The 27798-nt window shown below is 39.5% G+C and overlaps 1 protein-coding gene across 1 annotated transcript in view; it reads right to left on the reverse strand.

Moving 5' to 3' along the window:
- LOC100871460 (uncharacterized) overlaps positions 1-27798 on the reverse strand; it is a 245944-nt gene that overhangs the window by 176394 nt on the left and 41752 nt on the right. The window contains exon 2 of the mRNA XM_086914112.1: positions 1556-1606. Within this exon, the coding sequence (XP_086770238.1) occupies positions 1556-1606 (51 nt within the window). The remainder of the gene's footprint in view (positions 1-1555; positions 1607-27798) is intronic.

Below are 27798 nucleotides of genomic sequence, written 5' to 3' on the forward strand. Positions count from 1 at the left end.
CGCACAGAAGTCTCTTTCCGTTCTCTCCGTTAAATTCGACATGTTTCGATGAACCGTGAATATACACCGAGTCTGAAAATTATGCTCCCCCAGAGAGGAGAGCATCCCCATAAAAAAAAAAAAAAAAAAAAAAGAAGGGAAGAAAGATGAAAAAAATAAAAAGGTGAGACGAAAGCAAAGAGTATACATTGAGGAGGGCGAGAATAGCGTGGCATACCTGTCATTATCGCGGACGGTCGTTGCAATTCGTTCTGGTTAAACGGGCGTTGGATCGGTGGCGAATGGTCGCCGTCCATGACAAACAAACGCGGCACCGGCGCAATTTCGCGTCGTTAACGACGTCCCGGGCGTCGAGGCGAGGGGGAGGGACGCGCGCGAACTCGCCAATAACGCCGCCAAGGGTGCAGTAAAAATTTTATAGCGTCGCGCGTGTATACCGTCAGCGTGAAGACGATGGGGGGATGAAGACGAGGACGGCGAAGGAATAGCGGGGCGGAGGGGGGAGGGAGGGGGAGGGGGGGTAACGGTGGCAAAACCCTGTTTAACAAAGTAATGACCACAATTATTTTTGCTTTGCATCCGCCTCGAGGATGGAGCCGCCACATTGGATCTTGGCTGCCTCTTCGAAAGAGGAGGATGCAATTTAATCGCCGTTCCTTCGAAAGAGGAGTTACAACTGGCGGGGATTGTGCGTCAGGCTACTTCGGTCAGTTCGTCGAAACGATGAGAGGATTAATCCTTCTTTTTTTTCGACTCGATTACGGAAGATCGATGGACCAACGATCTTGAGTTGTCCTATCCTATTGGGTTTCTTGGATTTTCTTTTTGACCGGAGCAATTTCGATTTCCAGTTTAAATCGACCGATTTTCGAATATATTTCTTTAACTCTTAACGCTATCCCATAACCTTTAAAACAGAGACAGGGAGGATCTTAGGGAGGGCCTCGAGTGATAATCTTCGAGCGATCTCGTGGTGTATCGATTTCGATGCGTAACGAAACGATTAGGGCGTAACGATTATTCGCGGCCCTAGAAGTCGGGGGAAGTTAACCGGTCGTAGAAGTAATAACGGCCGGCAATCTGGGCCTGCGATCGATGAGTACGTGTTTATGTAAATTGGACGAGGCACGACACGAACCACGCGAGCAACTTTTCCTACACCAACCGAGGACCTGCGCCGGTCGAGGGTTGGAATGCTTTGTTATCTCACGAGGAAGACGATATGTCCCTTCTGCACGCGAGCAGCTCCTCGCCTTAGAATGATGGATCTTGGACCTCTCTTTTTGTCCAACTGTCTCGCGCGCTCGTTTCTTTCAACGTTTTGGAATGGAAGAAAAGAAAGAAACGAGAATTGAATTTTAATTCAAATAAGCCTCTAAACTTTTCAAATTCTATCATTGTAATCGTGTTTAAGACGACAACTGATGACACTTTCGATCCAATTTTATTTTATTAAATTGATTAGATAGATAGATAGATAGATATGGAAAGGAACGTGGTTGAAATGGCGTGCAAGCGTAAATAAAGATAAAATAAAGGAAGACATTTAACTCACCGAGTTGAAGGAAGGAAGCACCGGGATCAGGAAATCCATTCTTCTCCGAACCTGGAACAAAAAACATGGCGAACCGGTCAGATCGGGGAATCGATAGGATTTCGAACGACGGATAAACGAGAGAATCGAACAAATGCAGATGCAAGGCACCACCCACGGCGTAACCCTTCCCCCCCCCCTCCCCGACTGTCATTAAAGAGACCGCCCTAGATGTCGGTTCTCCAAGGACTCGCATGAGCTCAATGGGAAGATTTTAATCAAATCGATCGTGGGGATCGAGATCCGTGGGATCTACGTTTCATTGTTCAACAATGCACAACTATCGTGAGTCAATGGTTGGTTGGCTATTGTTGCAAGGAATCGTTCCGTCGCAACGATACTTCTTAATTATTAACGCTTGAAAAGAATATTGCTGCGAATATCGAGAGGTTCATATTGTTGGCGGTGTTGTGATAAAAAAATTCGAAATTGTGAAATTTTACATGGGTGTGCAGCACGTGTACGATCGTGTTCGAAAGGAGAAAGCTCAGAGGTTAATCAGAGGGTAATTCTAACGGGTTAATTGGATAATAGAAATTATCTTAACGATAATCGGTCGCTATTATATACAAGATTTTGCAAAGGAATGAGAAAAAGGTTTAATTGTGCCCAATCTTACCGATCAGTATCTCGTATACGTTACGTACATGAGGATATGGATAATCGATACTCTTTGATACTAAATACAGCGCGTTTATAATTTCTTTTATAAACATCTTTCCTGCGTGTGTACAATGGCATCATAACGGTAATAATTAAAGCAACTATTGGTAAACGTTGGTTCACATTACAAATTTACATTTAGAATAGATGTTGAGGAGAGAAGAAAGGTTGGGGAGAACCTTTGACCTTCAGCGTGCACTTGCGGCGAACGAAAGATCGAAATCAATGAAGCGTTCAGCCGGTCTGTCGGTTCGACAATCCGAATAGAGGGGGTAGCAATTCCAATCACTCGGGGATGGAACGCGTATCGATCGATCGATCGATCGACGAATACCACGTGCTCCTCTGTGTTAGGCTCTGGTGGTTGGGGGCACCACCCACGAAGTGGCTACTTAGCATGCACGACCGGCCAGAAGGTACCTATCTATTCGACAAGGTTAACTAATACAGCTTCCTTGGTCGCGCCGAGCACTCTTTTGATCGCAATTACGCGTTGATAAATTGATAGAAATCGTTTTCCAATCATGATTTCCAGATGAATATGGACGCTTTCGTTTCACGCCATAATCACAAACTTAAGTTAAGGAAAAATTAATTTGCTGGAGTTAATTAAATTTGAAGAATTCAGAGATATTTAAAGATATTCGTCTGAGTTGAAAGTATAATGATCCAAAGACTATGGTATACACACACACATATAATCCACGAACATCTACGATCAATCATCTTGGTCGAAGAGCGACGATGAGAGACGCACAATCATCGTTCGAAGCTAATTAAATCAATGCCCGATGCGGCTAACAGAAGCGAGTTTGCGGATCGATTTAATTGGACCCCTCCTCCTTTCACAAGGACGTACGTATTTATCCGACGTGAAAACGCTCGAAATGAGAAAACTTCGCAGCGGGGGACCAGCTACCGGCTGGAACTTTCCCTCCTCGAGCCGCGCACACTTTTTCCCTCGTCCACGCGCTCGAGCGGATTGGAAGCCGGTGGACGCGCAGCATGGGGTTGCTTCGTGGCAGCCACCATTGATATTGCGCGATTACTCGTTTCCCCGGTGTTTCAACGTCGAGAGTGGCCGACACGCCGATACATTAAGCCATAAATTCGCGATTAAGGCCTCGCCGGGATTAAGGACACCGATCTCGTTAAGCCAGTTTCTCGTTTTGCCGCGACAAATTTGGTTTCACCGTGGACTGAGAGTGTTAAAAATTTATTAATAACGATGATTCCTCGATGTATGTCATTTTTAGCGTGGATTCCAGAGTTTGAAGACAAATTTGGTTGGCCGTTCCTCGTTGATTTATATGATAACGACGATAGGGGAGGGTGTTGTGCTTTCTTTTCGAAGAAGAAGAAGTCGTAATTTCACGTGATGGTGAAGATTAGGATTATTTTGATACCGACTTGTCGATCATTGCGATAAATGCGTAAATTTTGTTTTCGAAAAAAAGTTGGGAATTTTCTTACTGTTGTTTCTTCCGTATTCTCGTGGAACGAAGCGAAAGCCCCAATCGAGGCTGAACATTTTCAACAAACTTTAAAAACTTTTCGACATTTCCATGCAGTTCCAATTTTACTTTTAGCCCCGTGAATTTAAATTAGCTCGACCCAATAATTGAATCACTTGAAAAAGAATTTTCCAAATATTATTAAAAATTTCTTTCCTCGCGAATGAAAACGCAACAACTACCCATTCCAAACCAATATCCAAGTACATCTATCACACCTATTACAGATTACCATTCTCCTGGGCGAAACAATCTCCTGCACACACATGGTATAAAGCAAGGCACGCCCATCCAGGGCCGGCAAAAAGTCCCCCCGAAGAGGCTCCTCGAGGAGAAGAAACTGCAACACCCTTTGCTCTTTCAGCAGCTGCTGCTGCACCCAAGGATTCAACGCTTTCAGGATCGACCGCGTTCCTTCCTATCACGATGGTTTTGCCACTTTGCCGCTAGAAAGGAACGCGCACTTATCCGCGCGGATCATAAAACACGTCGTAACCGTGCTATTTCGCGCGATCCCGCCGATAAGCCCGCTTTGCGGCCCTGCCACGAGGCGTGTCCTTCCTTCCTTCCTTCCCCGCATGCAAAACTGCCTACTGTTTTTCCGCGCAACGCCACCTCCTTGCCCGGATTAAACGTTTTCAGGAATCGTGCGCTCGAATCTCGAGGCGATTCGATTCGATTTCCTTCCTTCCTTCCTTCTTTCCTTGTTTGCCTTGTTGGCAAACGATGGTCGAAGTTTTTTTCTCCGCGTTAAACGCGCGGAACGTGTTTGAGAAACGCAGTCAACCGATGGAGAACAGCGTTGGAAACATTCGACGAAAGTTGTGGAAGAGGAGTTTATGGAATAGATGGCGTGTCACTCGTGATGTGGTTGAGGTTAGGTGGAGCGTATCGTGGTTTCGGGGATAGAGAGATTGGTGTAATTTCTTTTTTGGTAGAGAATGAAGATGTTGAATGAAGATTTGGTATGTGGCAATTTTGTGATAACAGTGTTACGACTTATAATTTCTAAATTTGATCTTTCGAATATTCAAGTAAAATCAAGTGTTTAGAGAGTTCGAGTTGAATTTATTTCTCCTTTGAAAATTGAAATGCTAGAAGGTAGAAAGCGTGCATTTTTCCACGACATATTCTTCGTGTAAAAAATGTCTTGTTCGCCCAACATTCCACAGAATGAACTTGGTCGAAGCGTGAAACAAACTGTTCGCATATTTCTCTATACCGCTTGACCATGAAGAAATAAATCGCGCCACCGCTGCGCCGATCATTCTTTATCCTTTAAACTCAGAAGCCTGTACAGTTACCAAGGCGTAACGTAACAGTCTCGAGCAAGAAAAACGGAGGAATTCCGAAAGAAAGAAGCCATGCAAAATAGTTGGCTCGAGGAGGAGAGAAGAGGAGGAGGGAAAGAAAAGTACGCGAACTTTATTATTTCTCTAGAATGTGCAACTGAAGAATTGCAGGTTGAATCGATTCGCGTCCGTTGAAGCATGCCTCGAGCGTTGTAATTGCGATAATTAGAATTAAGAAAAAAAAAAAGTCGATGTTTTATGTCCATGACCAGTCGCGGTTTTTGCTGCTTCAAGTTTTTAACCTCTTTGATCTTGCGTTGGCTGTTAGTATAAAATTGTAAATTTTTTTTTTTCTCTTTAGATTAAAGTATCAAAGACATGCAAATTCAGAAGTTTTATTTTGAATTAATAGAGTTTTTCAATCAGATTAATATTTCAACTAATAATATTAATGTATCATTTATATGAATTGATCCAAGAATATAAAATATACTCTTCGAACTCGGATTTCTTCTATTTCCATTATGAAATGATATATATTATAAATTATGAATAATAAAATATCGTTTTATTTCAATAATTTAATAAACAGCATTTTAATTATTTAACTTTATTTAATAATTAATTTTTATATGATTATAATATATTTTATAAAATTAGTCGTTATTATCTCGTAATAGATATCATTTACGAAATTATAAAAAATTGTAATGTATAAATTTTAATATATTATTTCTTGTTAATAAGTTGATGCAAAATAGAATCTGGAACAAATTTAATTTTTCTTAGAAATCAAAGATATGTAGTAATATTCTTTGATACTAATAAGAAAATTATGAAACATTATATGAAATATGAAAATTTTTTTCATTATATATTAAGTAAGAGAAGAAATAATGATAATTGGTAACCGATATCCTTTCAAATAACAAGAAATCTGATCAATTTTTTTATGAATTTTAATCTTATTCTAAAAATAAATTCTACAACAAATTCTTCTATATTATTTAGAACACATTAAAATATGAATCAATGTAATATTACATACATATTATATATTTTTGATTAATAATTTTTGTTTTGGATAATGCATTAAAAGTTTTATGTAAATATATTCTTTTATATAATATCAAACTAATATATTTAATAATTTTTATTTAAAATTGATAAAATTCTTTGTATTCTTTTAACTATTATTGTAAATCTAAATTTCAAATTATTAATTTCACATTATACAAATTAAATAATGCTATTATAATATTTTTCTATTTATTAGTTAAATTATTTACTTCCATCTTTTAACATATTTTAATGATATTTTATTTCTTCAGTAAATACGTACTAGTTTGCACAAAAAGGTGAATATTTTAACCATAAATTTTTAATTTTAAATGAGTTATAAATTAATGGAAATTGAGTTCTGGATCATAGGTGATGAACCTACATTTTAATATAAAATACGAAAGACATTGCAATAATGTATCTATAATAAAATTTACATCATTTTTAAATAAGTTTTTAAATTTACAAATCAATTTATCTATCAGAAATTATTTTATATTAAAACTTGAAATAAAATATATGCATAATAATAAATTTTTGAAATGAAAAAAAGACAAGAGTATTAGAATATCTAAAGATTATTTTCAAAATTATTTTGAAAAACGGATTATATATGCTAAAATGCATACGTAATATCGTGATACAATGAAAGAAAGATATTTTGAATATTCCTTAATTCCCTTTTATATTTCCCCGATAAGTCATTAAAATTAGAATTAATTTTTCTTATTATTCTCTTGCATTGACTTTTCACTTTTTGCATATATTTCATTTTTAATGAAGATCATCAAGATTAAAAAATTCACATTTATTCAATTGAATAAGATATTAATTTTTGAAAATGATAATAACGATTAATTACGATTATAATTATAAAAAATTTGCTTTCCAAATATGCATAACAAGATAAAAAAATTCTTAATCTTGCAACATCAATGGACAAGCAATTTTTATTCTATTAGAGAGAGTTAAAATGCTCGTAAAGTTTCTTTGCTGTCAAAATAAATACAAAAATGGATACACAAAAATTTCGATTATTTGTCAGGTTATAAGCAGCTGAAATTTGCGTTAGAGGAAGATAAAAGGTAAGAGGAAGATAGAGCGAGACAATTGCTTCGTCTTCGTTAAATCGCCGCAACGCGACGTGGCGCTCTCCAACATTATCGCCATCTCGCTTCATCCAACGTAAACTTTAATTTCTTATAAATCAACGAATAAACTTCAATCGAAATTTTTGCACATCAATTTTAGTATTCGTTTCGAACCTTCTAGAATCTATTTATAGATTAATATATTACAAAACATGTAAATTTATAAATTTGTAAATTTTTTTTCTGTATTATGATTTGTATATTGTATACAATGTAAATTAATGAATATTATCTATATCGTAATATTAAAGATGCGCGATCAAATCTCCTTGACAAATTCATTTATCATAAATTCATATAGTAGATCACAGTGACGCTCAGCCGTATAAAATATTTTATTTTATCGCCAATTTTGGCCAATTTGGCCATCAATAACCTCTCGTAATGTAATCGTTCACCAAATAAATCCCTGAATCCCTTCGAGACAAGTCGAGGAGTCTTGGCCCCCGTAGATCATGAATGAAAAGCGACTCGTTAGTCGCGCTTGATGGATGGAGGGCTTCCTGGTGGACCAGAAGGAGCAGAGGATCGAGCGAAACGAGCACGTGGCGTGGGAGTTCGCGGGGATGGAGCAAAGGGAACGAAGGGGCACGCGTTGTGGGCGGAACTCGGAGAAGGTGGTGGAGGTTCAGGAGGCGGCGTTGGTAGGGGCCGAGGATAAAACCAGAACCTACGAAAGGTGAGGCGATTCGAACTTCCTCTCGTTCGGGGCACGCGGCCACTTTCTTCGTCGATCGGCGAGAAAGAATCGAAGTCGAGAATTGATCGAGTGTGATCATTTGATGTTTCGATCAAATCGATAACGTTTCTTTTATTCTTAACAACCACTTCTTTTTGTAAGAAAAAAATAATCTAGTATATATATGTCATTCGAGGAAAAAATTAAAAACAAATAATATGACGAATCAAACGTGATAAAACTTCTTCAACTATTCGTTCTTCGTGTAAAATTCTTTCTTTTTTTTTTTTTCTAAACTCATTAAAATTCCCAAGCAAAACTCGCTCCAAATATTTTTATGAAATATTTCGCGACATCTCCTCTTCGTGATTTAACCGCAGACAAAAAAACTACCATAATTATTCCATTTATTTCAATACAGTAATAAAAAAACGAAGAAAAAAAGAAAAGAATCGCATAATGAATATTTCAAATGTTTTGCTTTTTTTTTCTTCAAATACACTTCGCACAATTTTAATTTTCTCGAAAAGACCTGTCTCCTCTGCGAGATGAACCAATCCCCTAATCACTTTCTCCGACTGCCCTTTCCAGAGACCGGATTTGCATCGAGTTCGCGGCTGATTGCTCGTAATTAGCGACGCGTGGCCCGCGCCCACGTCGGGTCACGTCGCCATGGCAGACGAGGAGGACGATCCTTGCTAACGAACCGTGCACAGAGAGGTCGTTCGTGCGCCACGCGTAATCTACGATACCTACGCATCCACGTACACGCGTGCAAACGATCAACGCGATTCATTCCGTGCCCGATGTCTCTAGATACACGCTGACTTTGCGAACTTGGAGGAGATTTGCGATACTGGCGGCCGAATGGACGATGAAGATTTCTTCAGACGAAAAAAAGCGTTTTATTATGGGTATTGAGACTCTTGCCTTTTAGTAGGTGAGGCGTCCGTGTTTATAGGAGATATTTGTTTGAGGTTATGTTGTCGGGATCGCATCGTCGTGATTGTAATTTGAGAGGATTATAGAATGTGGGATTTAGATACGAAATTTTTGCTAATTTAATAGAATTTGCCTGAATAAAATATTAAAGCTAGGTCAGATTATTCTACGTGTGTATAAGTAGTACGTATATAACTTTTCTACGTATGCAGATATATTTGTGCAATAAATTCTCATTTTAATATTCTTCTAAATGGTATAAACGAGATACTCGATATTCTATATTTCATTCTTTAATTTTAAGAATTATCGAATGAATTATATTAGAATGAATGTCGTAAGATATATTTTAAGAATTGGGGGGCGGAGGAAATATTTTTATCAGAGAGAAATAGTTATTGATTCGAACGATAGGTAGAATTATACAATTTGATCTGTGAAAATTACTAATTTTTCTTTATACACTTCATTATACCGATATCTAATAGCAATTTGTCCGGACAAAAGTTGGAAAAGAAGAAAAAAAAAAAATAAACGATATTTCATCGAAGCGAAGTCGATTTCTTTCTTAATGGACGTTACGTATCGTGCACACGATAAAGCGGCATTACCACCGATATCCAGAATAATTTATTGTCATTACATTCATCATGGTGACTGTAATGCGCGACACTCCGGCTCGAAGAGAAAGCATTGCATCTGGAGTAACGTTACTAGGTACTAACGCCGATTTACGAGCGACATTTGTCCATGCGTTTAACAGACGCCATCGACGAGCACCGGACGACAATTTCACCGGTAATTTATCCATCGAATCGAAAGCCAAGCGCGTGAATATTTTCGCGGTTTTTAAAGGTAACGTTTCATCCTGGCACGACAGATTCAAAAAGCTAAGATTGCGCCATCTAGCGCATCGTACAATTATCTACCATTTCGAAATTTAACAAGTTTTTTAATATTTTCGATTTTTCTACGAAGAATTTCTTTTTCGTGTATATTTTATCTTGATATGAAATTTTTATGCTTCTTAAATATCTGCATTCATGTGTTCAGCGATTTTGCGATATTTCGATCGAATCGAAGATATCTTTTATACAAAAGTTAATAGAATGAAACATACGTAGAATTTAAAATGTTTCCTTAATATCTTGAAAAAGAAGAATAGATAGATCAGTGGATTTTAATTAAGGATAGAATAGATTCGTTTCAAAAATCCTTTCAAATATTTTTTACTGCATATTTTTGAATGATTAATGAATTGCAAATGACAAGAGGAAAAGTAAGCTAGAGTAGAAATTGTAGAAGTTTGGTCAGATAAAAATTGCATAATTTGTACATTGGTAAAAATAAATGATGAAATATTGAATGGAAGTTATCGAAAAAATATCATTGTATAGTCGTTGAATTTTTTGATGTACGATCTGAATTTAGCATAAAATATATCTTTATATATAGGAGTAGTATAATTTTTTATTTAAAACAATGTTTCGATTTAAATATAAAACAAAGCTATTCTGAAAATATATCCTTCAATTCATATTTATATTTCAATTGATTTGCAATCCCCAAACGTCGAATTGTAATCGATATTTTAATTCACTATTTAGACACTTAACTAGATGAAAAATTCATTAATGCCATAATTTAATTCCAAAAAAAAAAATTCACATAGATAAATTCCTTATTATGAAAATACATTCAAAATTATGAAAATATGAAAATCAATTCATATTATATAAACAGTCTTTGAAAGCAGTTTATCATATATAAACTAGTCAGGTGAAATGTCGAATGTCGCTACAACGGCAAAGGTGAAAGCATCGATTGAAATAATTCAAAATTTTTCTACTTTTTCTACCATCTATCTTCCCAGTCATCCTCCAAAATTCTATCATCCTAATTGACAACTACATCAGGTACAACGATTGAACTATCTCTGACCACGTATCCTCTTTAAACTAGACAACCACGACCATGGACCAAGTAAAATCCAATACCGATTATTTTAATACAATACAATCAATAAAATTTCGCGAGGAAAAAGAAAGCACTATTCGTTCGTATAAAGACGAATGCAATTCTCCCTTAATCTCTCGAAACGAATTAACAGAGAGCGGATATGCAAATTGAGACAAGGAAGAAAAATTATTCGCAGAGAGACGAATTTACTATTTACACAACTCAAACCATGCAACCACTCTCGCGTACCAGTCTCGTCCCCCGAACCAAGCAACTCGAAGCAATCGGTCAAAATCAATTCATCCAAATCGCGTGACACAAAGAAGCGGCCGAGCCGGGCGTACGCGCGTATCCGAGCGGCCACGCCACGAACAACAGGCTCCATCAGCGTGGTCGGCTGTTGTAAAGATCGAATCGATGCGTCGTTACACCGTGTCACGAGGCCCCACTGCGCGCCGCTGCACGCTCCTTGATCAACCACCTCCAACCACTCCACCTCCACCTCCACTTTCGCCAAACTGTGCCAACTGTGACAAAATTCAATCTCATTCCTTACCACGTTGTTGCGTCACGTCATCTTCTTCTTCTTCTTCTTCTTCTTCTTCTTCTTCTTCAAACTCGCACAAACTTCAGCCAATCCTCAAAACTGAACCGTGCCAAGGTCGCCTCGCTTCAAGATTTCACGAAAAGACGAAACTGTTCCTTCTATCACTGCGTGTAGACCATGAACCACGATCATTCATTCACGTCGCAATGAAACCGTGTCAAACGTTACGTCCACGTTTCGGATATTCCTTCTTTCTTTTCTTTTCGAAACTGTGTCAAGGTTGGTCTCGAAACTCAAACTTCACGAGAACTTCGCTTCGTCATCGATACGCTAATCCTCTTCGAATTTAAAGTTTTCGTTCGAAGACACTTGATAAACACTCGAGAAGGATCTTTTCTTTTCTTTTTCCTGCGACGAATTGGAACGAAACGAAAGACACCGCGCGGCCACACCGCGAAGTCCCGAAGCGGAGTCGGACACGAAGTAGAAGCGAGTTCTAGGTACGACTGGTAGGGGTCTGTGCGGGGAAGAGCTCTGGAAGGGGATAAGGTCGAAGGTCAGGGCTATGCCGTACGACCCGTGACCCCTGACCCTCTCGATCCCTCCGACCCGGCCGACCCTCCCCCTCCCCGCGCTCCTCTTTCTTCTCCTTCGCGTCCGCATCTCTCCGCGGCTTCTTCTGTACCGTTTCGACGCCGCCAGACGCGTCGCCGCGTCGAAGGAGGAGACGCTTCTCTCCCTTTATTCAGAGGGAAGGAAGGGATCGGCGTATCTTTCGATCGCGAGAATGGAAATTTCGAAATGGGAAGGATTTTTTTTATTCGTTCAATCTTGCAATTTTCACGATATCAAGTATCGTGGATGTGTCAACAGATGGTTGACGTTCGGTGAATAATAGTTGTTTCGATAATTTGTTGCTCGAGAATGGAGGAATCGAGATGGTGATTGTATATAAATGTTGACGAGTAAATTCAAATATTTCAAGTAATGTAAAATTTTATTCATAAAATTTTAATTAGTTCTTTTTCTTTTTTCAACAGGTGTCGGATTTGAATTGTTGAATTAGGAAGATTTATAGAGATTTATGTTGTAATATGGTTTAAATAAGTTGTATAATAAAATTATTAATTATTAACTAAATTATTGTATTAGATAGATATTGATTGAATGAATGGATGGATGATATTTTTAAAATGTCAGTCGCGCGTAACGAAAATTATTTACGCAACATGTCAAATTCGTCCAGATTGTGAGGTACAAATGTTACACAGAAAATTAACGGTGACTTTTGTGACCCGATAAAAGCAAAGTAGCAAAACATTGATTACCGAATCACGTGTACTTTAAAACGTTTTTGCTTATAATTTTTATAAACACATTTTCTCCTTTATTTCTGTATATTTATTTATTCCCACGATGAAAAGTATTTTTAATTAATCCTATACGCATTTCAATTACCACCGATAAATCATAATTAAAATTCTAATGATTTTAATAAATACTCCGAATAAAAGTTTTATTTTCCATTTGCGATTTCCATCTCTTTCTTCTTGAAAATATTCTTTTTTCAATCATCAGGGAAGCAGCCATTAATGTCGCGCGAAAAATATGAAGTTATGAAAATTAATACCTGCGTCTAAGCAACGTCATTTTCTTTGGTTAATTGTTAAATTAAAAGAGGAGAATTTGTAATGTGCTCTTCGTATCAAATATCCTGTTTCCTTCGCATTATCTTTCTAATTAAAAGAGTAAATGAGTTAATTTCTCTCTCTCTCTCTCTTTTTATTCTCTTTAATGAATTTTAATTCGCCGAAAGAATTAATTCTGCAATAATGTATAATGTTATATTATATAATTCTGTATAATGTTATATAAAATTGAGATAATAATCTATGAATACATATATATATATATATGAGCGGATATGTGCACATCTCTGGCGAAAGAGTTAAATATGGCGTGGAGAGGATACAGTCGAGTTTCTTCTCTTCGTGACTGCATTTCTTTTTTCCAAGTGACCGCGTACCGTGAGATTCCCTGTCTCTGGAAAAATGGAGAAACGTGATCTCTCTGTCCCCTCTGTTAAGGTTTCTCTTCTTATTCCGTATTTTTCACGCAAGGACAGGGATAAATGTAAACGAATAACACGAGTAATATATTTCTAACCTTTTAGAAAGGAAATAAGTTTCGTCGTAATATTCGTTTGCAAAAATGTTTTGATAAATTTTATATTAATCCAAAATGTAATTTAAAACTCGTAAAAAAAATGTAAAAATAAATTATCGAAGAATAGATTAATTTGTTCTTTAATTCGAGAAGATATCGAATTATTATTTTCCTCGTTTTCGTTTGCTTCTTAGAATAAGAGTATATTTGTAAGAGTTGAATTTTTGAGAATGAATAATTTTTCATTGCAATATTCATTAGCGAAATGAAGAATGTTTTATTAATTTTTCGATAAACTTTATGAATATCTGCATTTTTTTTTTGAACAATAAACGGTAAATTATTTTTCATGACCATCGTTTCAATAATTTGTCAATAATAAAGAAAATGATAAAATTATATATCATCTTTTACGATATTCATATTCATCGATACACGTGTACGAAAGTATTTCAAAAAAAAAAAAAGAGTTTACAATTCTTGACAACTTATTAATTAATAATTATTCTATTAAAAATAATAGATAATTATACAAAAATAACGTGCGAAAATCTTGTTTCATCGTAACAGGCATCAAATACATTTCAAACGTATTATTTCAGATCTCAAAATGATTTCTGTCAAAAGAACTGTTAAATTATTTTTTTAATTATTATTTTTCTCTTTTTTTAGAATGGAACTATTAATCATACAAATTCATCCGAAGTCGCACAGTCATTGTATGTAATTCAACAATCCTAATTATAAAATTAATAACATTGCCATATCGGTAGAAGCCATATTGATAAAATATGCATTAATCGAATAATGATGAGCATTAGAATTATATGTAAATAAAGTAGTTATCATAAAAAGAGTTAAAGCTACGCAAAATATCGAGGAATTCATAAGAATGTTAAATTCTTAGCAATTTATAAAACAAAAATTTTAATACAAAAAAAAAAAAAATACTTAAAAGCGATAATGGATATTAATATTTGATGAGCTCATTTAAAAATTGAATTTTTTTTTTTAAAAATAAAAATAGACAAATATGTACGCTTACGTCCACGATATCAACCGGTAAAGTATAATCAAAAATTGTTTTTCGAAATCGTCGTACAACACATTGCAAGGAAATATCAATATAATAATCCTTCTCATCTCATTCTTTTCGAAGGATAAATCTCCTTCTTTCCCACGACCGGATTCCATTTCCCGAATATAATTAAAATTAACGTTCAATAATAAATAATCCTTCTGGAAAAATAACAAAATTAAAACAAAATTAAATTCGAACGTTTCATAATCATCACGGAATCTACGCCATATTCGAAGTAAAAAAAAAAAAAAAAAATATTACTTAATAGACATGCAGGGGGAAAGAAAGAATGCACATAAGAGAGAATCACAAATAAAACAAGAGGAGGAGAAACACGAGACGAGGGAAGATTGAAAACGAATAGCGCAGGGGGAATTTTGTTCATCGATCGGTTCGGTGACACGGAGCGCAACTCTGTATCCGCTCGTTTTAAGAGCGTTTCAGTGTCCAGCCGCCTCGCATGAAAGCGAGCCACTTAATATGGATGTGTGCGGAAGACCCGCATCGACCTCTGAACCATGACCCCTGCATCGGGACCATCCGGACCGACCGGCCGGCTGCCTCGAACGCAACAAGAATTTCACGTTACGCGTACGAACGTGGCCAATTATCGTCCACGCACAACACGCCGCATCCCTGTTCCCTACGCTGTTTCCCCTTCGTTAATGCTTGGCGAATTACGAGCCGATGAGTCAATTGATCGCCATCGCATCTCTATAACGATCTTTAATTGAATGCATATATCCGCGATATCGGCCGCTCGTGTTCGTTTCCTTCTGTTCCCGATCAATTTATTATTTATCTCTTATCTCGAAAGAAGCAAGAACGAGAAGTAAAATTGATCGATGAAATTTTCTTAATTTTCTTCGAGTTTTCTTCTTCTTCTTTTTTTTTTCTTTTTTTTTTTTTTGGAATTCAAGATCGATTCAGTTTGATCGAGTTTGAACTAGTTTGTGTAAATTGAATAAAAGTTTGAGAACGAATCTTTTTGTGTTCGAATGATGTGATATTATATCGCGGTGGATAGTACGAATTATAAAAAATGAAAGTTGAAGAATGAGGAAATTTCTTAGAGAATATTTAACTATGTGATTAATTATATGTTATATTAAATTTAGATATTCATAATTATTGTTTGTGATAATTTATGTATGTATTTACATAAATTTTTATTTGAATATTTTATATATTCTGAATTCACAATGCAGCGATTGTAATAATAATAGTTTCCTCGTGGCTTTAATGATTTAATTGATTGTATATTTTGAAAAGATTATTTGATTTTTTAATTCTTGATTCTCTCTCTCTTTTTTTTCTTATTATTAACAATTATTGCCAACCTTCGATTCGTTTCACGCACCGAGCAAACAGACAACCAATCTCACGGAACCGATTCGATTGGAATCGATTTACGATCGCTTCTTTAGCTCTTCTCGAAGATCGAAATCGTTCGTGCCGCACGTGTCACGTTAAAGGTCGCTTTTCAAGAAATATGTTTACATAACCTGACTAATAATATGTGTTCAAGTGACTTTTAGGATGATCTGAAAACCACGAAAGAGGAATATAAAACTTCGCGAACAAGTTGAATCGATATTTCGCGTGCAGATAAACGAACACGTATACAGGTTGATTCATAAGTATCAGAACTGTTAGAATTTTTCTTTTTTTTTTTGCTAACACAAAATTTAACTATACAAAAAAATTAATTCCATTTCGAGGGAAACAAAATATCCATATGATTTATTTATTAATGATTGTCATTGATAGATGTCCATCGTTCAATCGACACAAAAATTGCAACATTTTTTTTTTTTTAATTCTGAATCTCCAAGAATTCATTTAGAAAAGGAAATATTGCATTCACGCAAATATTCTTCCCAAATTGATATTTTATCATGTTATTCCCTATATTAAATTAACAATATCTTTTACAATATCGTTAACAAAAACTCGACTTTTAGGATCTTCCCTCAAGATTAAAATAATAATAATAAAAGTTCTAAAATCACGTTTCTAATAATAATTTTTCCCCATTTTTCGTACATAACCTCAAACACGCTTGTGAACAAGGGTGTACACGGAGGACACGCGAGGAAGACGTAGCACGAAGCACCGTGCAATCTGGCCGTGTTTCGCCAAAGCTTTGGGACAAAGGTCATCGTGGCTCACGCATCGCGCCTCTGGGAAGGCAGGGACGACGTGACCGATTCGATCGTCTCTGCGAGCCTGTTCGAGCGGACTCGCGCGCGACTCTCTCGGCGCAGATTCCTCGCGTAGATTAAATTCTGAATAAAGATGCGATGAACAACTTGCGCGGACGTGAAAACAGACGTCAAGAATGGCTTAATCCTTGAGGATTTCTTTTTCGACGAGATGTGTTTATTTCGTGATATTTAACGGACGATTTCGTTTTGGCGATAACAATGAAATTATTACCAAGAAAGTTAAGAATAATTTTAAAGAATCAAGCGGATATTATTTATATTTGATTTTTTGAGAGATGATTTGAAAGAATGTGAAAGAAATGTGCATAGATTGTTTTTTTCTTCTTCTTCTTCTTTTTTTTCAAGTGTCTTGAAATATTTTTGCAATGGACGAAATATTTGGCAAGAAAATCGTATCCGTATTTAAAGAAATTTAACGAAAATTCACTTCTAAGTTTTTATTCCGTAGAATTCTAGAGGGAGAAAGTAGTTTGAGTCCGTTCCTAGTCAGACGTGCTTATCCACTGAAAAGAACAATTACCTCGATGTTCGACAGTTTCTTCATTCTTATCATTTCTGTTAGTTTGTTAAATACGAGATATGCGTTGTTATTAATCACATCGGGAGGTAAAACAATTATACACAATTATAATAACGAAGAATCGTATGATTATATAATCGTAAACAATAAATTTCAATATTATCTTAAAATTAAATTTCCAAATTGAAACAGAATTAATTTACAATTGAGAAACCTTTTTTTCAAATATCACGCATTACTTTTCAATTTTCAAAAATTGTATCGAAATTACGTGTTACATCTCTCTTGTTAAAATAAAACTTTCCCTTCAACCACACTTGGTAAAATCGATGTGTCGAATTAACAACGAGCGCGAACCTAACCTATAAATACCATTATTAATTACCTACAATGCGCATCCCCAATGCGCGTGCCTGAACTTAATTAATTTCCATGTCCCGATATAATTAAAACGATTCCATATGCAACATCGAATATAACCTTCGACAAAAGGGAAAAAATAACCAATAAGCCAATTAACGAGCGCAATACTAACAAGGGATCAACCATAAAGAAGAGCCAACAACGCCCCCTCAACCCTTTAATTATCGAAACCCGCTGTATCCGGTCAAAATAAATGTATCACCGTGCAAATTCCTATAAATATCAGAAACAGAACAGATTTCCAAACCAACGGCCTCCTCCCTCCACCGACCCGCCCTCTCCTTCCATCCCCCTTCGATTTAACACGCGAGATCTCACGCAGAGTTGACGTTCTCGTTACCTGTCGTTGATCTCTCAGCACGAACAAACGTTCGAACAAGACCGAGCGAATAACACGCTCGAAATTCAAAAAAAAAAAAAAAAAAAAAAGAATGAAATAAATCGAAAAAACACATTCGCAGAGGCGAGTACAGAGCGCGAACGATACATAAAGGAGGGATAAAATTTCGAAAGAAGGAGAGGGAGGAGGAGGAATTTCGTCGAACGACAAATCGATGCGACCGGGCGAAAAACTTTGTGACCAACTAAAAAGCCACAAGATCCCCGCCATTAATCATACGCACGGTGGCCGGCCACGTAACCGTGCGCGAATTGATGATTCCTAATTAAGGGCCAGCGGCGCAATTAATGAGACGCGGGGTTTTAATTGCGACGATCAATAAAAAGGACAGCGGCGGGGACCACCGATAAATGGTCCACCGCTACCGCGGTACACGCGTGCATCGATTTCATACGATCCTGCCCTCTTCCCCTCCCCTCCCCGACCCGGAATTTCACAAATCGACTTCCGTCCCGGCCGCTCCTTAATTGCCAGGCCTCCACTTTTAATCCGGGCCAGGGCGCGATCGTGGAATCAGATAAGAAGATGGCGATTTTCGAGTTTCGACGAGAGTCGGACGAGATTCCGGGGAACGGAAATTCTGTGGGTTATAATGGATCTTTGGATTTCAATTCGAGAATTTTCGAATAATTAATTCTCTTCTCTTTCTCGATCGACATAATATAATAAGCAAAGTGATATTTTGTCTATGAAATATTAATTCGAATAATCGCACGAAAGACAATCGTGTAATTAATAAATGGTAATTTTTATGGTTACATGAGCGATGGCTAGGCAGAGAATTTTCGAGGAGGAATAATTAATTCTCTTCTCTTTCTCGATCGACATAGTATAATAAGCAAAGTGATATTTTGTCTATGGAATATTAATTCAAATATCGCACGAAAGACAATCGTGTAATTAATAAATGGTAATTTTTATGGTTATGTTACTCGTAATTTTTCCTTTGAAAAATTAATTCCGTGTAATCGATTAATACTCGAGACTACATTGATAAGAATAATTACGATCACCATCTTCGATTCGATTGAAACAAACTGTTTCAATCGCGTGTTTATAATTGAAACCGAGCAGTGTAATGATTTTAATTTTTCGGAAAAAATTCAACGCGATGGCTCGAGCTAACAATAACTCGAGCGATTAACAAGATGGTGAAGAAAATAAACGACGGGAGGGAGGGAGAGAGACGCGTTCATTAAAGCCTTACGTGCTCGCGCGCGTAAATCAAAAGGAGCGCAGGAGCACGTTCGGTATATTGCCGTTGGAACTTCTCAATTTGACTTCCGCCCGAGACGGCCCGATAATTGCGGCTCCTTAAGAGGCGAGACGAAGACGCGCACCACGGCGCACACGCCTCGCGTTTTCTTAATTGGATCGCGATAGACTGGAACCAAGCGAATACACACAATATATATATATATACACACGATTAACCGTGGTGACCGTGAATTGTTTCTGGTTACACCAATTACCTCCAATCTTTTTCAATCAGATTCTGAAAATAACGGTGCGAACAGTGGAAACGAACTTTTTCGAAAATCCTTATCTTCGTCACTTGCAAGATTAATCATCGTATCCAGTTTTTGAAATTTTCCAAACTGTGAATAAAATTATACAAGGATCGAAATATTAATACTCTCCCAATAATTTAACATTTTTAAGCGATTTCAAGAAGGGGAGGGTGGAAGGGAAGAGATCCGTTTGCACGAATTTCGAAGGGGTCGCGCCAAGTGCTCGCTTTATTAGCCATTATTTCGCGCGAACCGAGGCATTCGTGACGCGTGACATCCAGAAGTCAGGGGCCGGATGCGTGAGCCGCATCCGGAATTTCAAATCGTCGGCGGATCTAGACGCTAGAAAGGCGGGCGAGGGTATCGTCTGGAACTCGGGAGCTGGACAGGTCGGCTTCTTTTTTGACGAGAGGAGGGGGGCCCGGGCCGAATCGAGACGAATAAATTCCGCTCGTGACAAAAGGAGAACGCTCTTATACGAGACCTAATAGCCTCCGCAGCCCACCGCAAACGGACACACACGCCGAATCTGTATTCCTCTCTCCTGGAACCCGCTCGAACGAAATAACGATCCGACCCGTCCTCTCTCTCTCCACGCAACCCCTTCAATCTCGAAACTGAGAACATGGAGCTCGTGCTTTCAGATTTTCTTCGCTACCGCGTGCACTGCCGAATTCCGTTTCCTATAATTTAGTGGGCCATGTTATAATAAATAGCTGTATACAAATTTCACCGAACGCCACTGTTCTATTGTTGCAAACTCGTTGAAGCACCAACGAGTAACAACAACTCTCCGCGTTTCTATCGTTCTTATTTCGAAACAGGGCAACGGTTGAATGGAGGGGAAAAAGATGAATCGTCTGTTTGAAGTAGCATGAAGTACGAATGGAGGGAGAGACGCAAGCAAGCAGAAAATGCAATCTTCTGTTCAATCGTAGTCGTGAATATTAGAAAAATCAATAGCACGAAGAATACCACGAGGAATCTTCATTGACCAATTACCGTGCGCTAAGAGATCGAATCACCATCCGAAGAATCTTTCTCCTGGAACCGATAAACCGGCCAGGAACTACGCCAGGAAGCATTATTTCCAAGCCTGTCGGCCCGATCTTCAATCAAGGCCGGATGGAAAGTGAGTTTCAGGGGGTATCTCGTGGGAGCCGCGTAGCGACGGTGCCCCCATGCCGGCCGATGTAAATGAAAAATGTAAATTGGCCCGATTGCCCTTACCGATCGCGGCCTTTCGGGAGAATCCTCTCCCCGTCCAGCGGAAAAAACATCTAAAATCGGCTTTGCGTGGCCGAAGAGGAAGAGGGAGAGACGGGATCAGACCGGGGCGGAGGCAAGAGAAAAAGAGGGAGATGCAACCTTTCGCTAGACTGAAGAGACAATGCCATTGTTTTTAGACTTCAAAGGGACCTGGCCGACTCGCGAACTGGGCCTTTGCTCTCGCCGTCGCTCCTAAATTCTTCTACGTCAAGCCGCACCGGGTCCCCGTAACCGCGAATCCCTCGGACCACCTCCTCCTCCTCCTCCTTTCCAAACCGGCCTGCGCGTAATTCTTTTTTCTACACTCCGGCTGATACACTCTTTCTCTTTCCTCCCTTCGCCCTGCATTATGTACGAATACTGGACACAGAGGGACGTTCGTTAACCCTCACGAATGGGACGCGTTCTTGCGGCGTACACCTCTCCCTCGTCCCTTCTTTTCCTCCTCCTCTTCGTCGGTGGGTTTTAATCGAGTTTGCCCCGACTCGGTTTGGCCCGGGTGGTTAATTGCGACGAAGGACATCCGGGGTTTTTGGTGGTGAACGGGTGACTACTCGTGAGTCGATCCACGAGTTCTCGAAAGTTTTGGACAGTTAGGAAGGATATGACGATTTTTTTAGAGACAGTCTTCAATTAGCGCGAAGATGGATGCTACTTTGAAGATAGACAAATATGATTCTCAAACGCGTCCTCTTCGAAAAAGTGGAAGCAAAGGATAAAATAAGAAACTATCGCACTATCCTTCGTAGATCGAGCGCAGCACCGTCAAACGGGCTCGAACAACAAACACCCTTTTCGAGCTTCTAGAAACAATCCTGCCGAAAAAAAGAGAGAAAAAAAAAAAGAAAAAAAAGGAAACAAAGAATCAAACAGGAGGGAAGAATCTCGGCAAAAAGAGGATTCACCCCTATAAGCGCGATCTCCCCGCCATCACCCGGTCGCAACCCGGTCGGAGGAATCGGGCAAGAAAGAGTGGAACGAAAAAAAAGGGGATGGGGAGTCGGGGAGGGAAGAGAGACAGGCACTTTGATGCGCGGCCGAAGGAGCCGGCGGGCAGAAGCGCGGTAATTGCCGCGGTGGCGCGGCCTCCGCTCCAATAAGCCATGCCATATGCCGGTGGCGTGGCGTGGCGGGGCCGTGTGGCGTGGCGCGGAAGGCATACACGCCGCGCGGCAGCGCTCGCGCGTATGTAAATGCGTATTGTCTTACTCGGCCGATAAAAAGACCTCCGCCGCGCGGCGGCTGCATTACCGGGGTCCGGCCAGTATATTAGCCCTTTGATTTATGCCGGATCGCCATATAAGCCCTACAATGTCCACGGCGGCCGAGCCCGTACACGCTCGAGCCGAGCCGGCCCGAATCGAGTCGAGCCGAGCCGAGGATCGAATGGGAACTGCGCAAAAAGTTACTCTTTTCGAAATTTCGTATACGGCACACGTGGATTTTTTTCGAGACGAGGTTCGACGTTCGCAACAGAGTTATGATAAACGAGTCGATCCATAGTCAAATGTGCGCGAGATGTAATTTTCTTTTTCTTTCTTTCGTACGTCGAGGCGATAAGAAGGAATAAAGCTTTCTGAGTGTACATTTGGAGGTTATGTGACGGAAGGTTGGTAAGAGAGTTGTATCGTATCGATAATGCGTATTGAGAGGAATTGTTCGAGAGTGATATTTTTCGGTGTTTCATAATTCTTGAATTAATTTCGAGCGAGTTTAGAGTCGAACGAGGAAATAGAGGTTAGATTGTTTGTATATGAGATAGTACATGGAACGTTTGATATACGAATCGATTCCGACCAAGCCAATAACATCCAAGCCAACCGAATAAAACGAGTTCCTTCGATTAAAAAACCTCGCAACACTTCGAGCCGGGTGTTATAGCGGAAACGAGCTCGGCCGAAAGTAGAAGCTTGAAAATAAATACAAGTTTTCAACCGCGTTATCTCCGCGTAAACATTCCGGCCGGCACAATTGCGCGCCGGTTCGCTTGCCACGGAACGGATCAGTGTTAAAATTCTTATCTAACTAATTTAAGAGGCGCAGTTTTCTTTGGTTTCGCGAGGCGGATCTACGCCGCTCTTAGCCTCCAATATGGTCGTGAACGAGGCGGCGAACAATGCCGGACAATAATGCGCGCCGCTCGATTTGCATGTTCACGGGAATATCAGCGGATTCGCATCGTGCAATTAATAAATTTGTCGGCCTGATGCATTATTCATTTGCCACGGTGTACGGATACGGTACTCTCTCTCTCTCTCTCTTTCTCTCTTTGTCAGGACTTTATTTTTCTTCCCTTTCTTCGTCTATATTTTTTTCCTCTCCCAGACGAAGGAAGTAACACTTGCCCGTCGAGTAGGTAAGTGGAAACGCGTTACAGATGTTACGAGATTGGCGTGATAAGTGGAAAATACGATCCTGTGAACTGCCGCGAGTGATTTTCTCCAGTGAAGTGTCAAAAAGAATAGTGAAACTGTTCCTGTAGATCGGATTTTACGAGCCTCGTGTTTCAAAAGAGAACTCTGATTCCTTGTTATTGATTTCTACGCTTCCAGCGCTCCTTCACGGTGTCGTGGAAAAATGCCGCGAGCAATAATTCCTCGGAGAAAAAAAAAACCCTTTCGAAATTCGATCGTGATCCACCTTAAATTACCGAAGCCGGCCAACCAACGTGAACCGCCGTTGAGTGATATTCCACGGTGTTAAGAAACTGTTCCTATAAATTGAATTTTGAACTCGAGTTCCTTCGATCATCGATTTCTACACTTCCGTCGTTCAAATTTTTCGAAATTCACGCGCAAAGATCGAGATTTCGTCCGAAAAATGCGTGGCAAAGAATTTTATCCCCCGGGATAAAAAACCATTTCGAAATTCGGTCGCGATCCACCGTAAATTACCGGAGCCGGCCAACGTTTCGTCCTCGATCGCGTCCGCGCTTTTTCATTCGGCCGGGAGGGCGCAGCAGGAGAGGAGTCGGGAAGCGAGAGAGGCAGAAGAGAGAGGCTCTCGAGTTGGTACCGTGCGGCGACCAAAGTTAGCCGGCGTCTTCGACGACCGGTAGCCTCCTGGGGACCTCGTTATCGGTACGATGTTGATATATGGCGTGCATTGCTCCTCCATCCACGCCCTGTGCTCTCTTTGCTCTCTCCGCCACAGAAGAAAACGGCGGGGAAGAGGAGAAGGAAGAGAAGGGAGGAGTGGAGAGAAGGAGAGAGAAGGAACGCGCGCGTCCTCCTCTCTTGTTACACGCGGTGCACCGTGTGCCTCTCTCTCTTTCTCTCGCCGCGGATATTCAGGCCCATTGTTCGGACCGCCCTCTGTGGGCCCGATGCCGGTTCGTTCATGCGATACTGTCTTATTATAAGGCGGCAATATCGGCTCCCCTCTCTTCTTGTCTCACACTTGTAGACACGGCTCAGTGTTCTTTATTCCGGCTGGCCACGGGTCGAGAGCCGACCCCAGTAAAGGGCCCACGACACTGAGAGACAATGTGTGTGCGGACAGTCTGCCCGCATTATCTGTTATCGGAGATGGCACAGTTGGAAAATTAACCCGTTGGAAGAGTAATATTGTTAAAAATAAAGTTACTTCGAGTAATCGCTTATTAAAATGCTCGAATAATATTCGTTTAATTATTATAGTCGATAGTCCGCCTTTTATACAACTTCCAGCCGTTTGCTATTTGCGATTATTATTACGTTTTGAACGGTAAATTATTGAAGTAACTTATGCAAACTGCTTTATTCGTAATTTCAATTATTAAATTTTGCCCATCACCGTTGAGGAAAATATAGAGCGTTGATGTATTTATTTACGAAAATCTGTTAATCGAACTTTCGATTTGTTATTGTAAGTTCAAATTGGACGAGAATGCAGATTACTAAGAGATTTGTAATTTTATTTTTGCACTCGCGAAGATCATCCATCGGTATGAACTGGCCTTTAAAAATCGGTGAGGAGAGATAAGGGGAGAAGGGCGCGGATTTAATCGTGGCGCGATGTCATAAATTACGATTCGGACTACCGGCGAATAAGCCGGTCTCTTTCCAAGCCGTGTATGATCCCTTCTCTCGCGAGGTTATACAGGAAGTAATAATTTTTCCATTCGATGTCCTTCCTTTTTGGAACGCTGGTGATGAGAGATTTATGGGTAATCGCGGGTTGAACAGGTTCGATTAAGCTTTTCGGAATTGGGACGTGGGAAGAAAGGAAGGATGATTGGATGTAAAACGATCGAGGAACCGTTTAATATCGGACTTCTTTTCAACATCTCGTTTCATAATATCCGAAAGAACGATAAAAAAAATATTTCCTGATTTTTTTAAACGTGCATTTCTACTCGAACTGTTAAAGGTAGCTCGCTCGAAGCGATAAAGCAATCGTGTTAGAAAGTACGAAGCGGCAGGAAGGGAAAAAAAAATGGCTTCCCACGCACTAGAAACGGCCAGCCATTAAACGCCGCTATGACAGCTACGGCTACCGTCATAAAACAAATATTAAACGGTCATTTTCAACACGATCGTAGTTCGATACTCGTAGATTTAATCTTATTACGACTTGGTATCGTGGACCGTAAAGCATCACGAAATCTGGCCAAGCTAAAGCGGAAGAAGAAATACAATCGAGAAGAATCTTTGAAGAAGATTCGTGCTTTATTATTATAAAAAAAAAATACCAAAAATGTCATCTTTGAATGATCGAACTGGAAAGGATCGTTTAAATGTTTTGATAATTTCTTGTTCTTCCTTTTTCGAGAAAATTCATTTGAATCGTTGAACTCGATCGATTCTAATTTCAATCCCCCTGAAAACAAAGATTCCAGCATTGTTTTGCCAATTCACGAGAAATTTAATTCAAATTATCCCCTTCCCTTTTTTAGAAAAGAACGATTTACGACAACGAGACGTCCTCTTCAGGGGAGACGTTCTCCGCCCACGCATGGGAACCGAGGATAGAAGACAGAGAGGAAAAAGAGAAAGAAGAAGAAAAAGGGAAAGAAAGGAAGAGATCGAAGGGAAACGAAGAGGGCGTAGGAGGAAGAGAAGAGACCGAGGATGCGTTCAGAGAAAGTAAACGCGTATACACAGGAGAGGAGCGGAAGGGAGACAGAGAGGGAATCATGAATGAAATTGTAACCTGTTGCGCGGCTCTACGATAATGTCCTCTTACGCAACGCGTCATGATCTTCCTGTCGTTGGGTCAACGACATCCCGCGAGGCCTTCCAGGCCTTCCTTAAGTGGTAACACTAGGAAGAAAGCTGGACATCGATGGCGCGAACTGTCGAGAAACCTGCAGCGATTAAGGTCTTCTTCTATCGATTTCAGAAAATATAATAACATTCTTCATCTTTTATGTAATACTCCAAAAAGATAGAAAAAATTCCAAGCGAACGGCCAAATTTGCATCACGTAACAATCCTCCCTTCCCGCTACTACCCTCAGTTTCACAAAAAGTCTACCATTTCTCGCATATATATGAACGAACAAGCCGTACATCCCGAACTTCGAATAAAAACTTAAAAAAAAAAAAGAAAATACAGCGGCGTGTATCCAACAGACCTCGAAGGCTACTTGCTCCTCTGCTCGCCACATGCTCTAACCATAAAATCCTTCCATAAGAATCGAGCCAAAGAACAATGAAAACTGGGAAGAGGTAGAAACGCCATAAGAAATCGAAAAAAAATCCAACCTGGTTGCACGAATCTTCAGTTAAGCCTCTTCGTGCCGACGACTATTAGGCTACTTTATTCATAGATCCCCATATAGGCGAGTACTTCGAGGATTAATTAATTTTTTTTTCTTTTTTATTCAAACCCGATGGATCCAGGCAACAACGACGCGAGTACCGGTCAGTAATGGGCCTTGATGCAACGTGGAAAAGCTGGTGAATGAGTTGCGTGACACGTAGGAGGTCTGCAAGGCCTCCATGCGAAGATCCGCGTGACTCCGCGTCTTGGTATAGGAACCTGGACTTCCTGTCCGCGCTCACATGTCCGACTCCCAGCCATTATGGCATCATCTACTACCGGTGCTCGTTGTGGGAGAGTAAGCATCGCTCACACGTCACGTTATGTGACCACTATGGCTGGGTCCGATGGTGGAGGAACTTCTCTTCTTCTCCTACTCGTCCTTTTCTTCCTTCGTCCGCTACCCATTCAACTCTTCAGCTTGCCTCTTCATTCACGAAACCCTCCATTCGATTTGGCCTCGTTTGCGATTTCGAACGGGTCCAGCAATCATTCTTTTGCCAATTGAAATTGACGAGGCTCCTTTTGACGAAGAATGCGAAGGGTTAGATATCGTTTTTAGAGAAGGTTAGTTGCTTTTGGAAATTTTTATCGTTTGTTTTGCCGTAATTTGTCCCGTCGAATTCAATTGTTCCATTTTTAACGTCGAAAGTTTTATTGCAACTTGATAAAATTCATGATTACTTTTTCAGACACGGGGAAGGGGGAAGAAATAACCATAACAATGAGTTAAAGTTAACCTATCTACAATCACAAGGAGTAAAACGAATCGAATACGGTACGAACGACGAAATTACACGGACGTTGAAGGCGGAACGTATTCAAATAAGGCGGCAATCTCGAAAGCGGACGCGTCGCAATAAAATTTTATTACATTCCCCGCGTTAAATCATATTGTGCCACGTTCTGTCCGAGTATAAAGACGTAGAAGACACGTCGATTCGTTATGGAAAAGCGTAAAGGACGCGATGCAGTAAATCCAACTCTCGCGCGTTGCCTCCATTGTGGCCGGACCTCTTCGAGTCGCCAGTCAACATATCGTAAAATAAAATT

This window comes from Apis florea, unplaced genomic scaffold (assembly GCF_048593485.1).
Source record: "Apis florea isolate Af1SG1 unplaced genomic scaffold, ASM4859348v1 contig_3585_pilon, whole genome shotgun sequence".
Classification (NCBI taxonomy): Eukaryota; Metazoa; Arthropoda; class Insecta; order Hymenoptera; family Apidae; genus Apis; species Apis florea.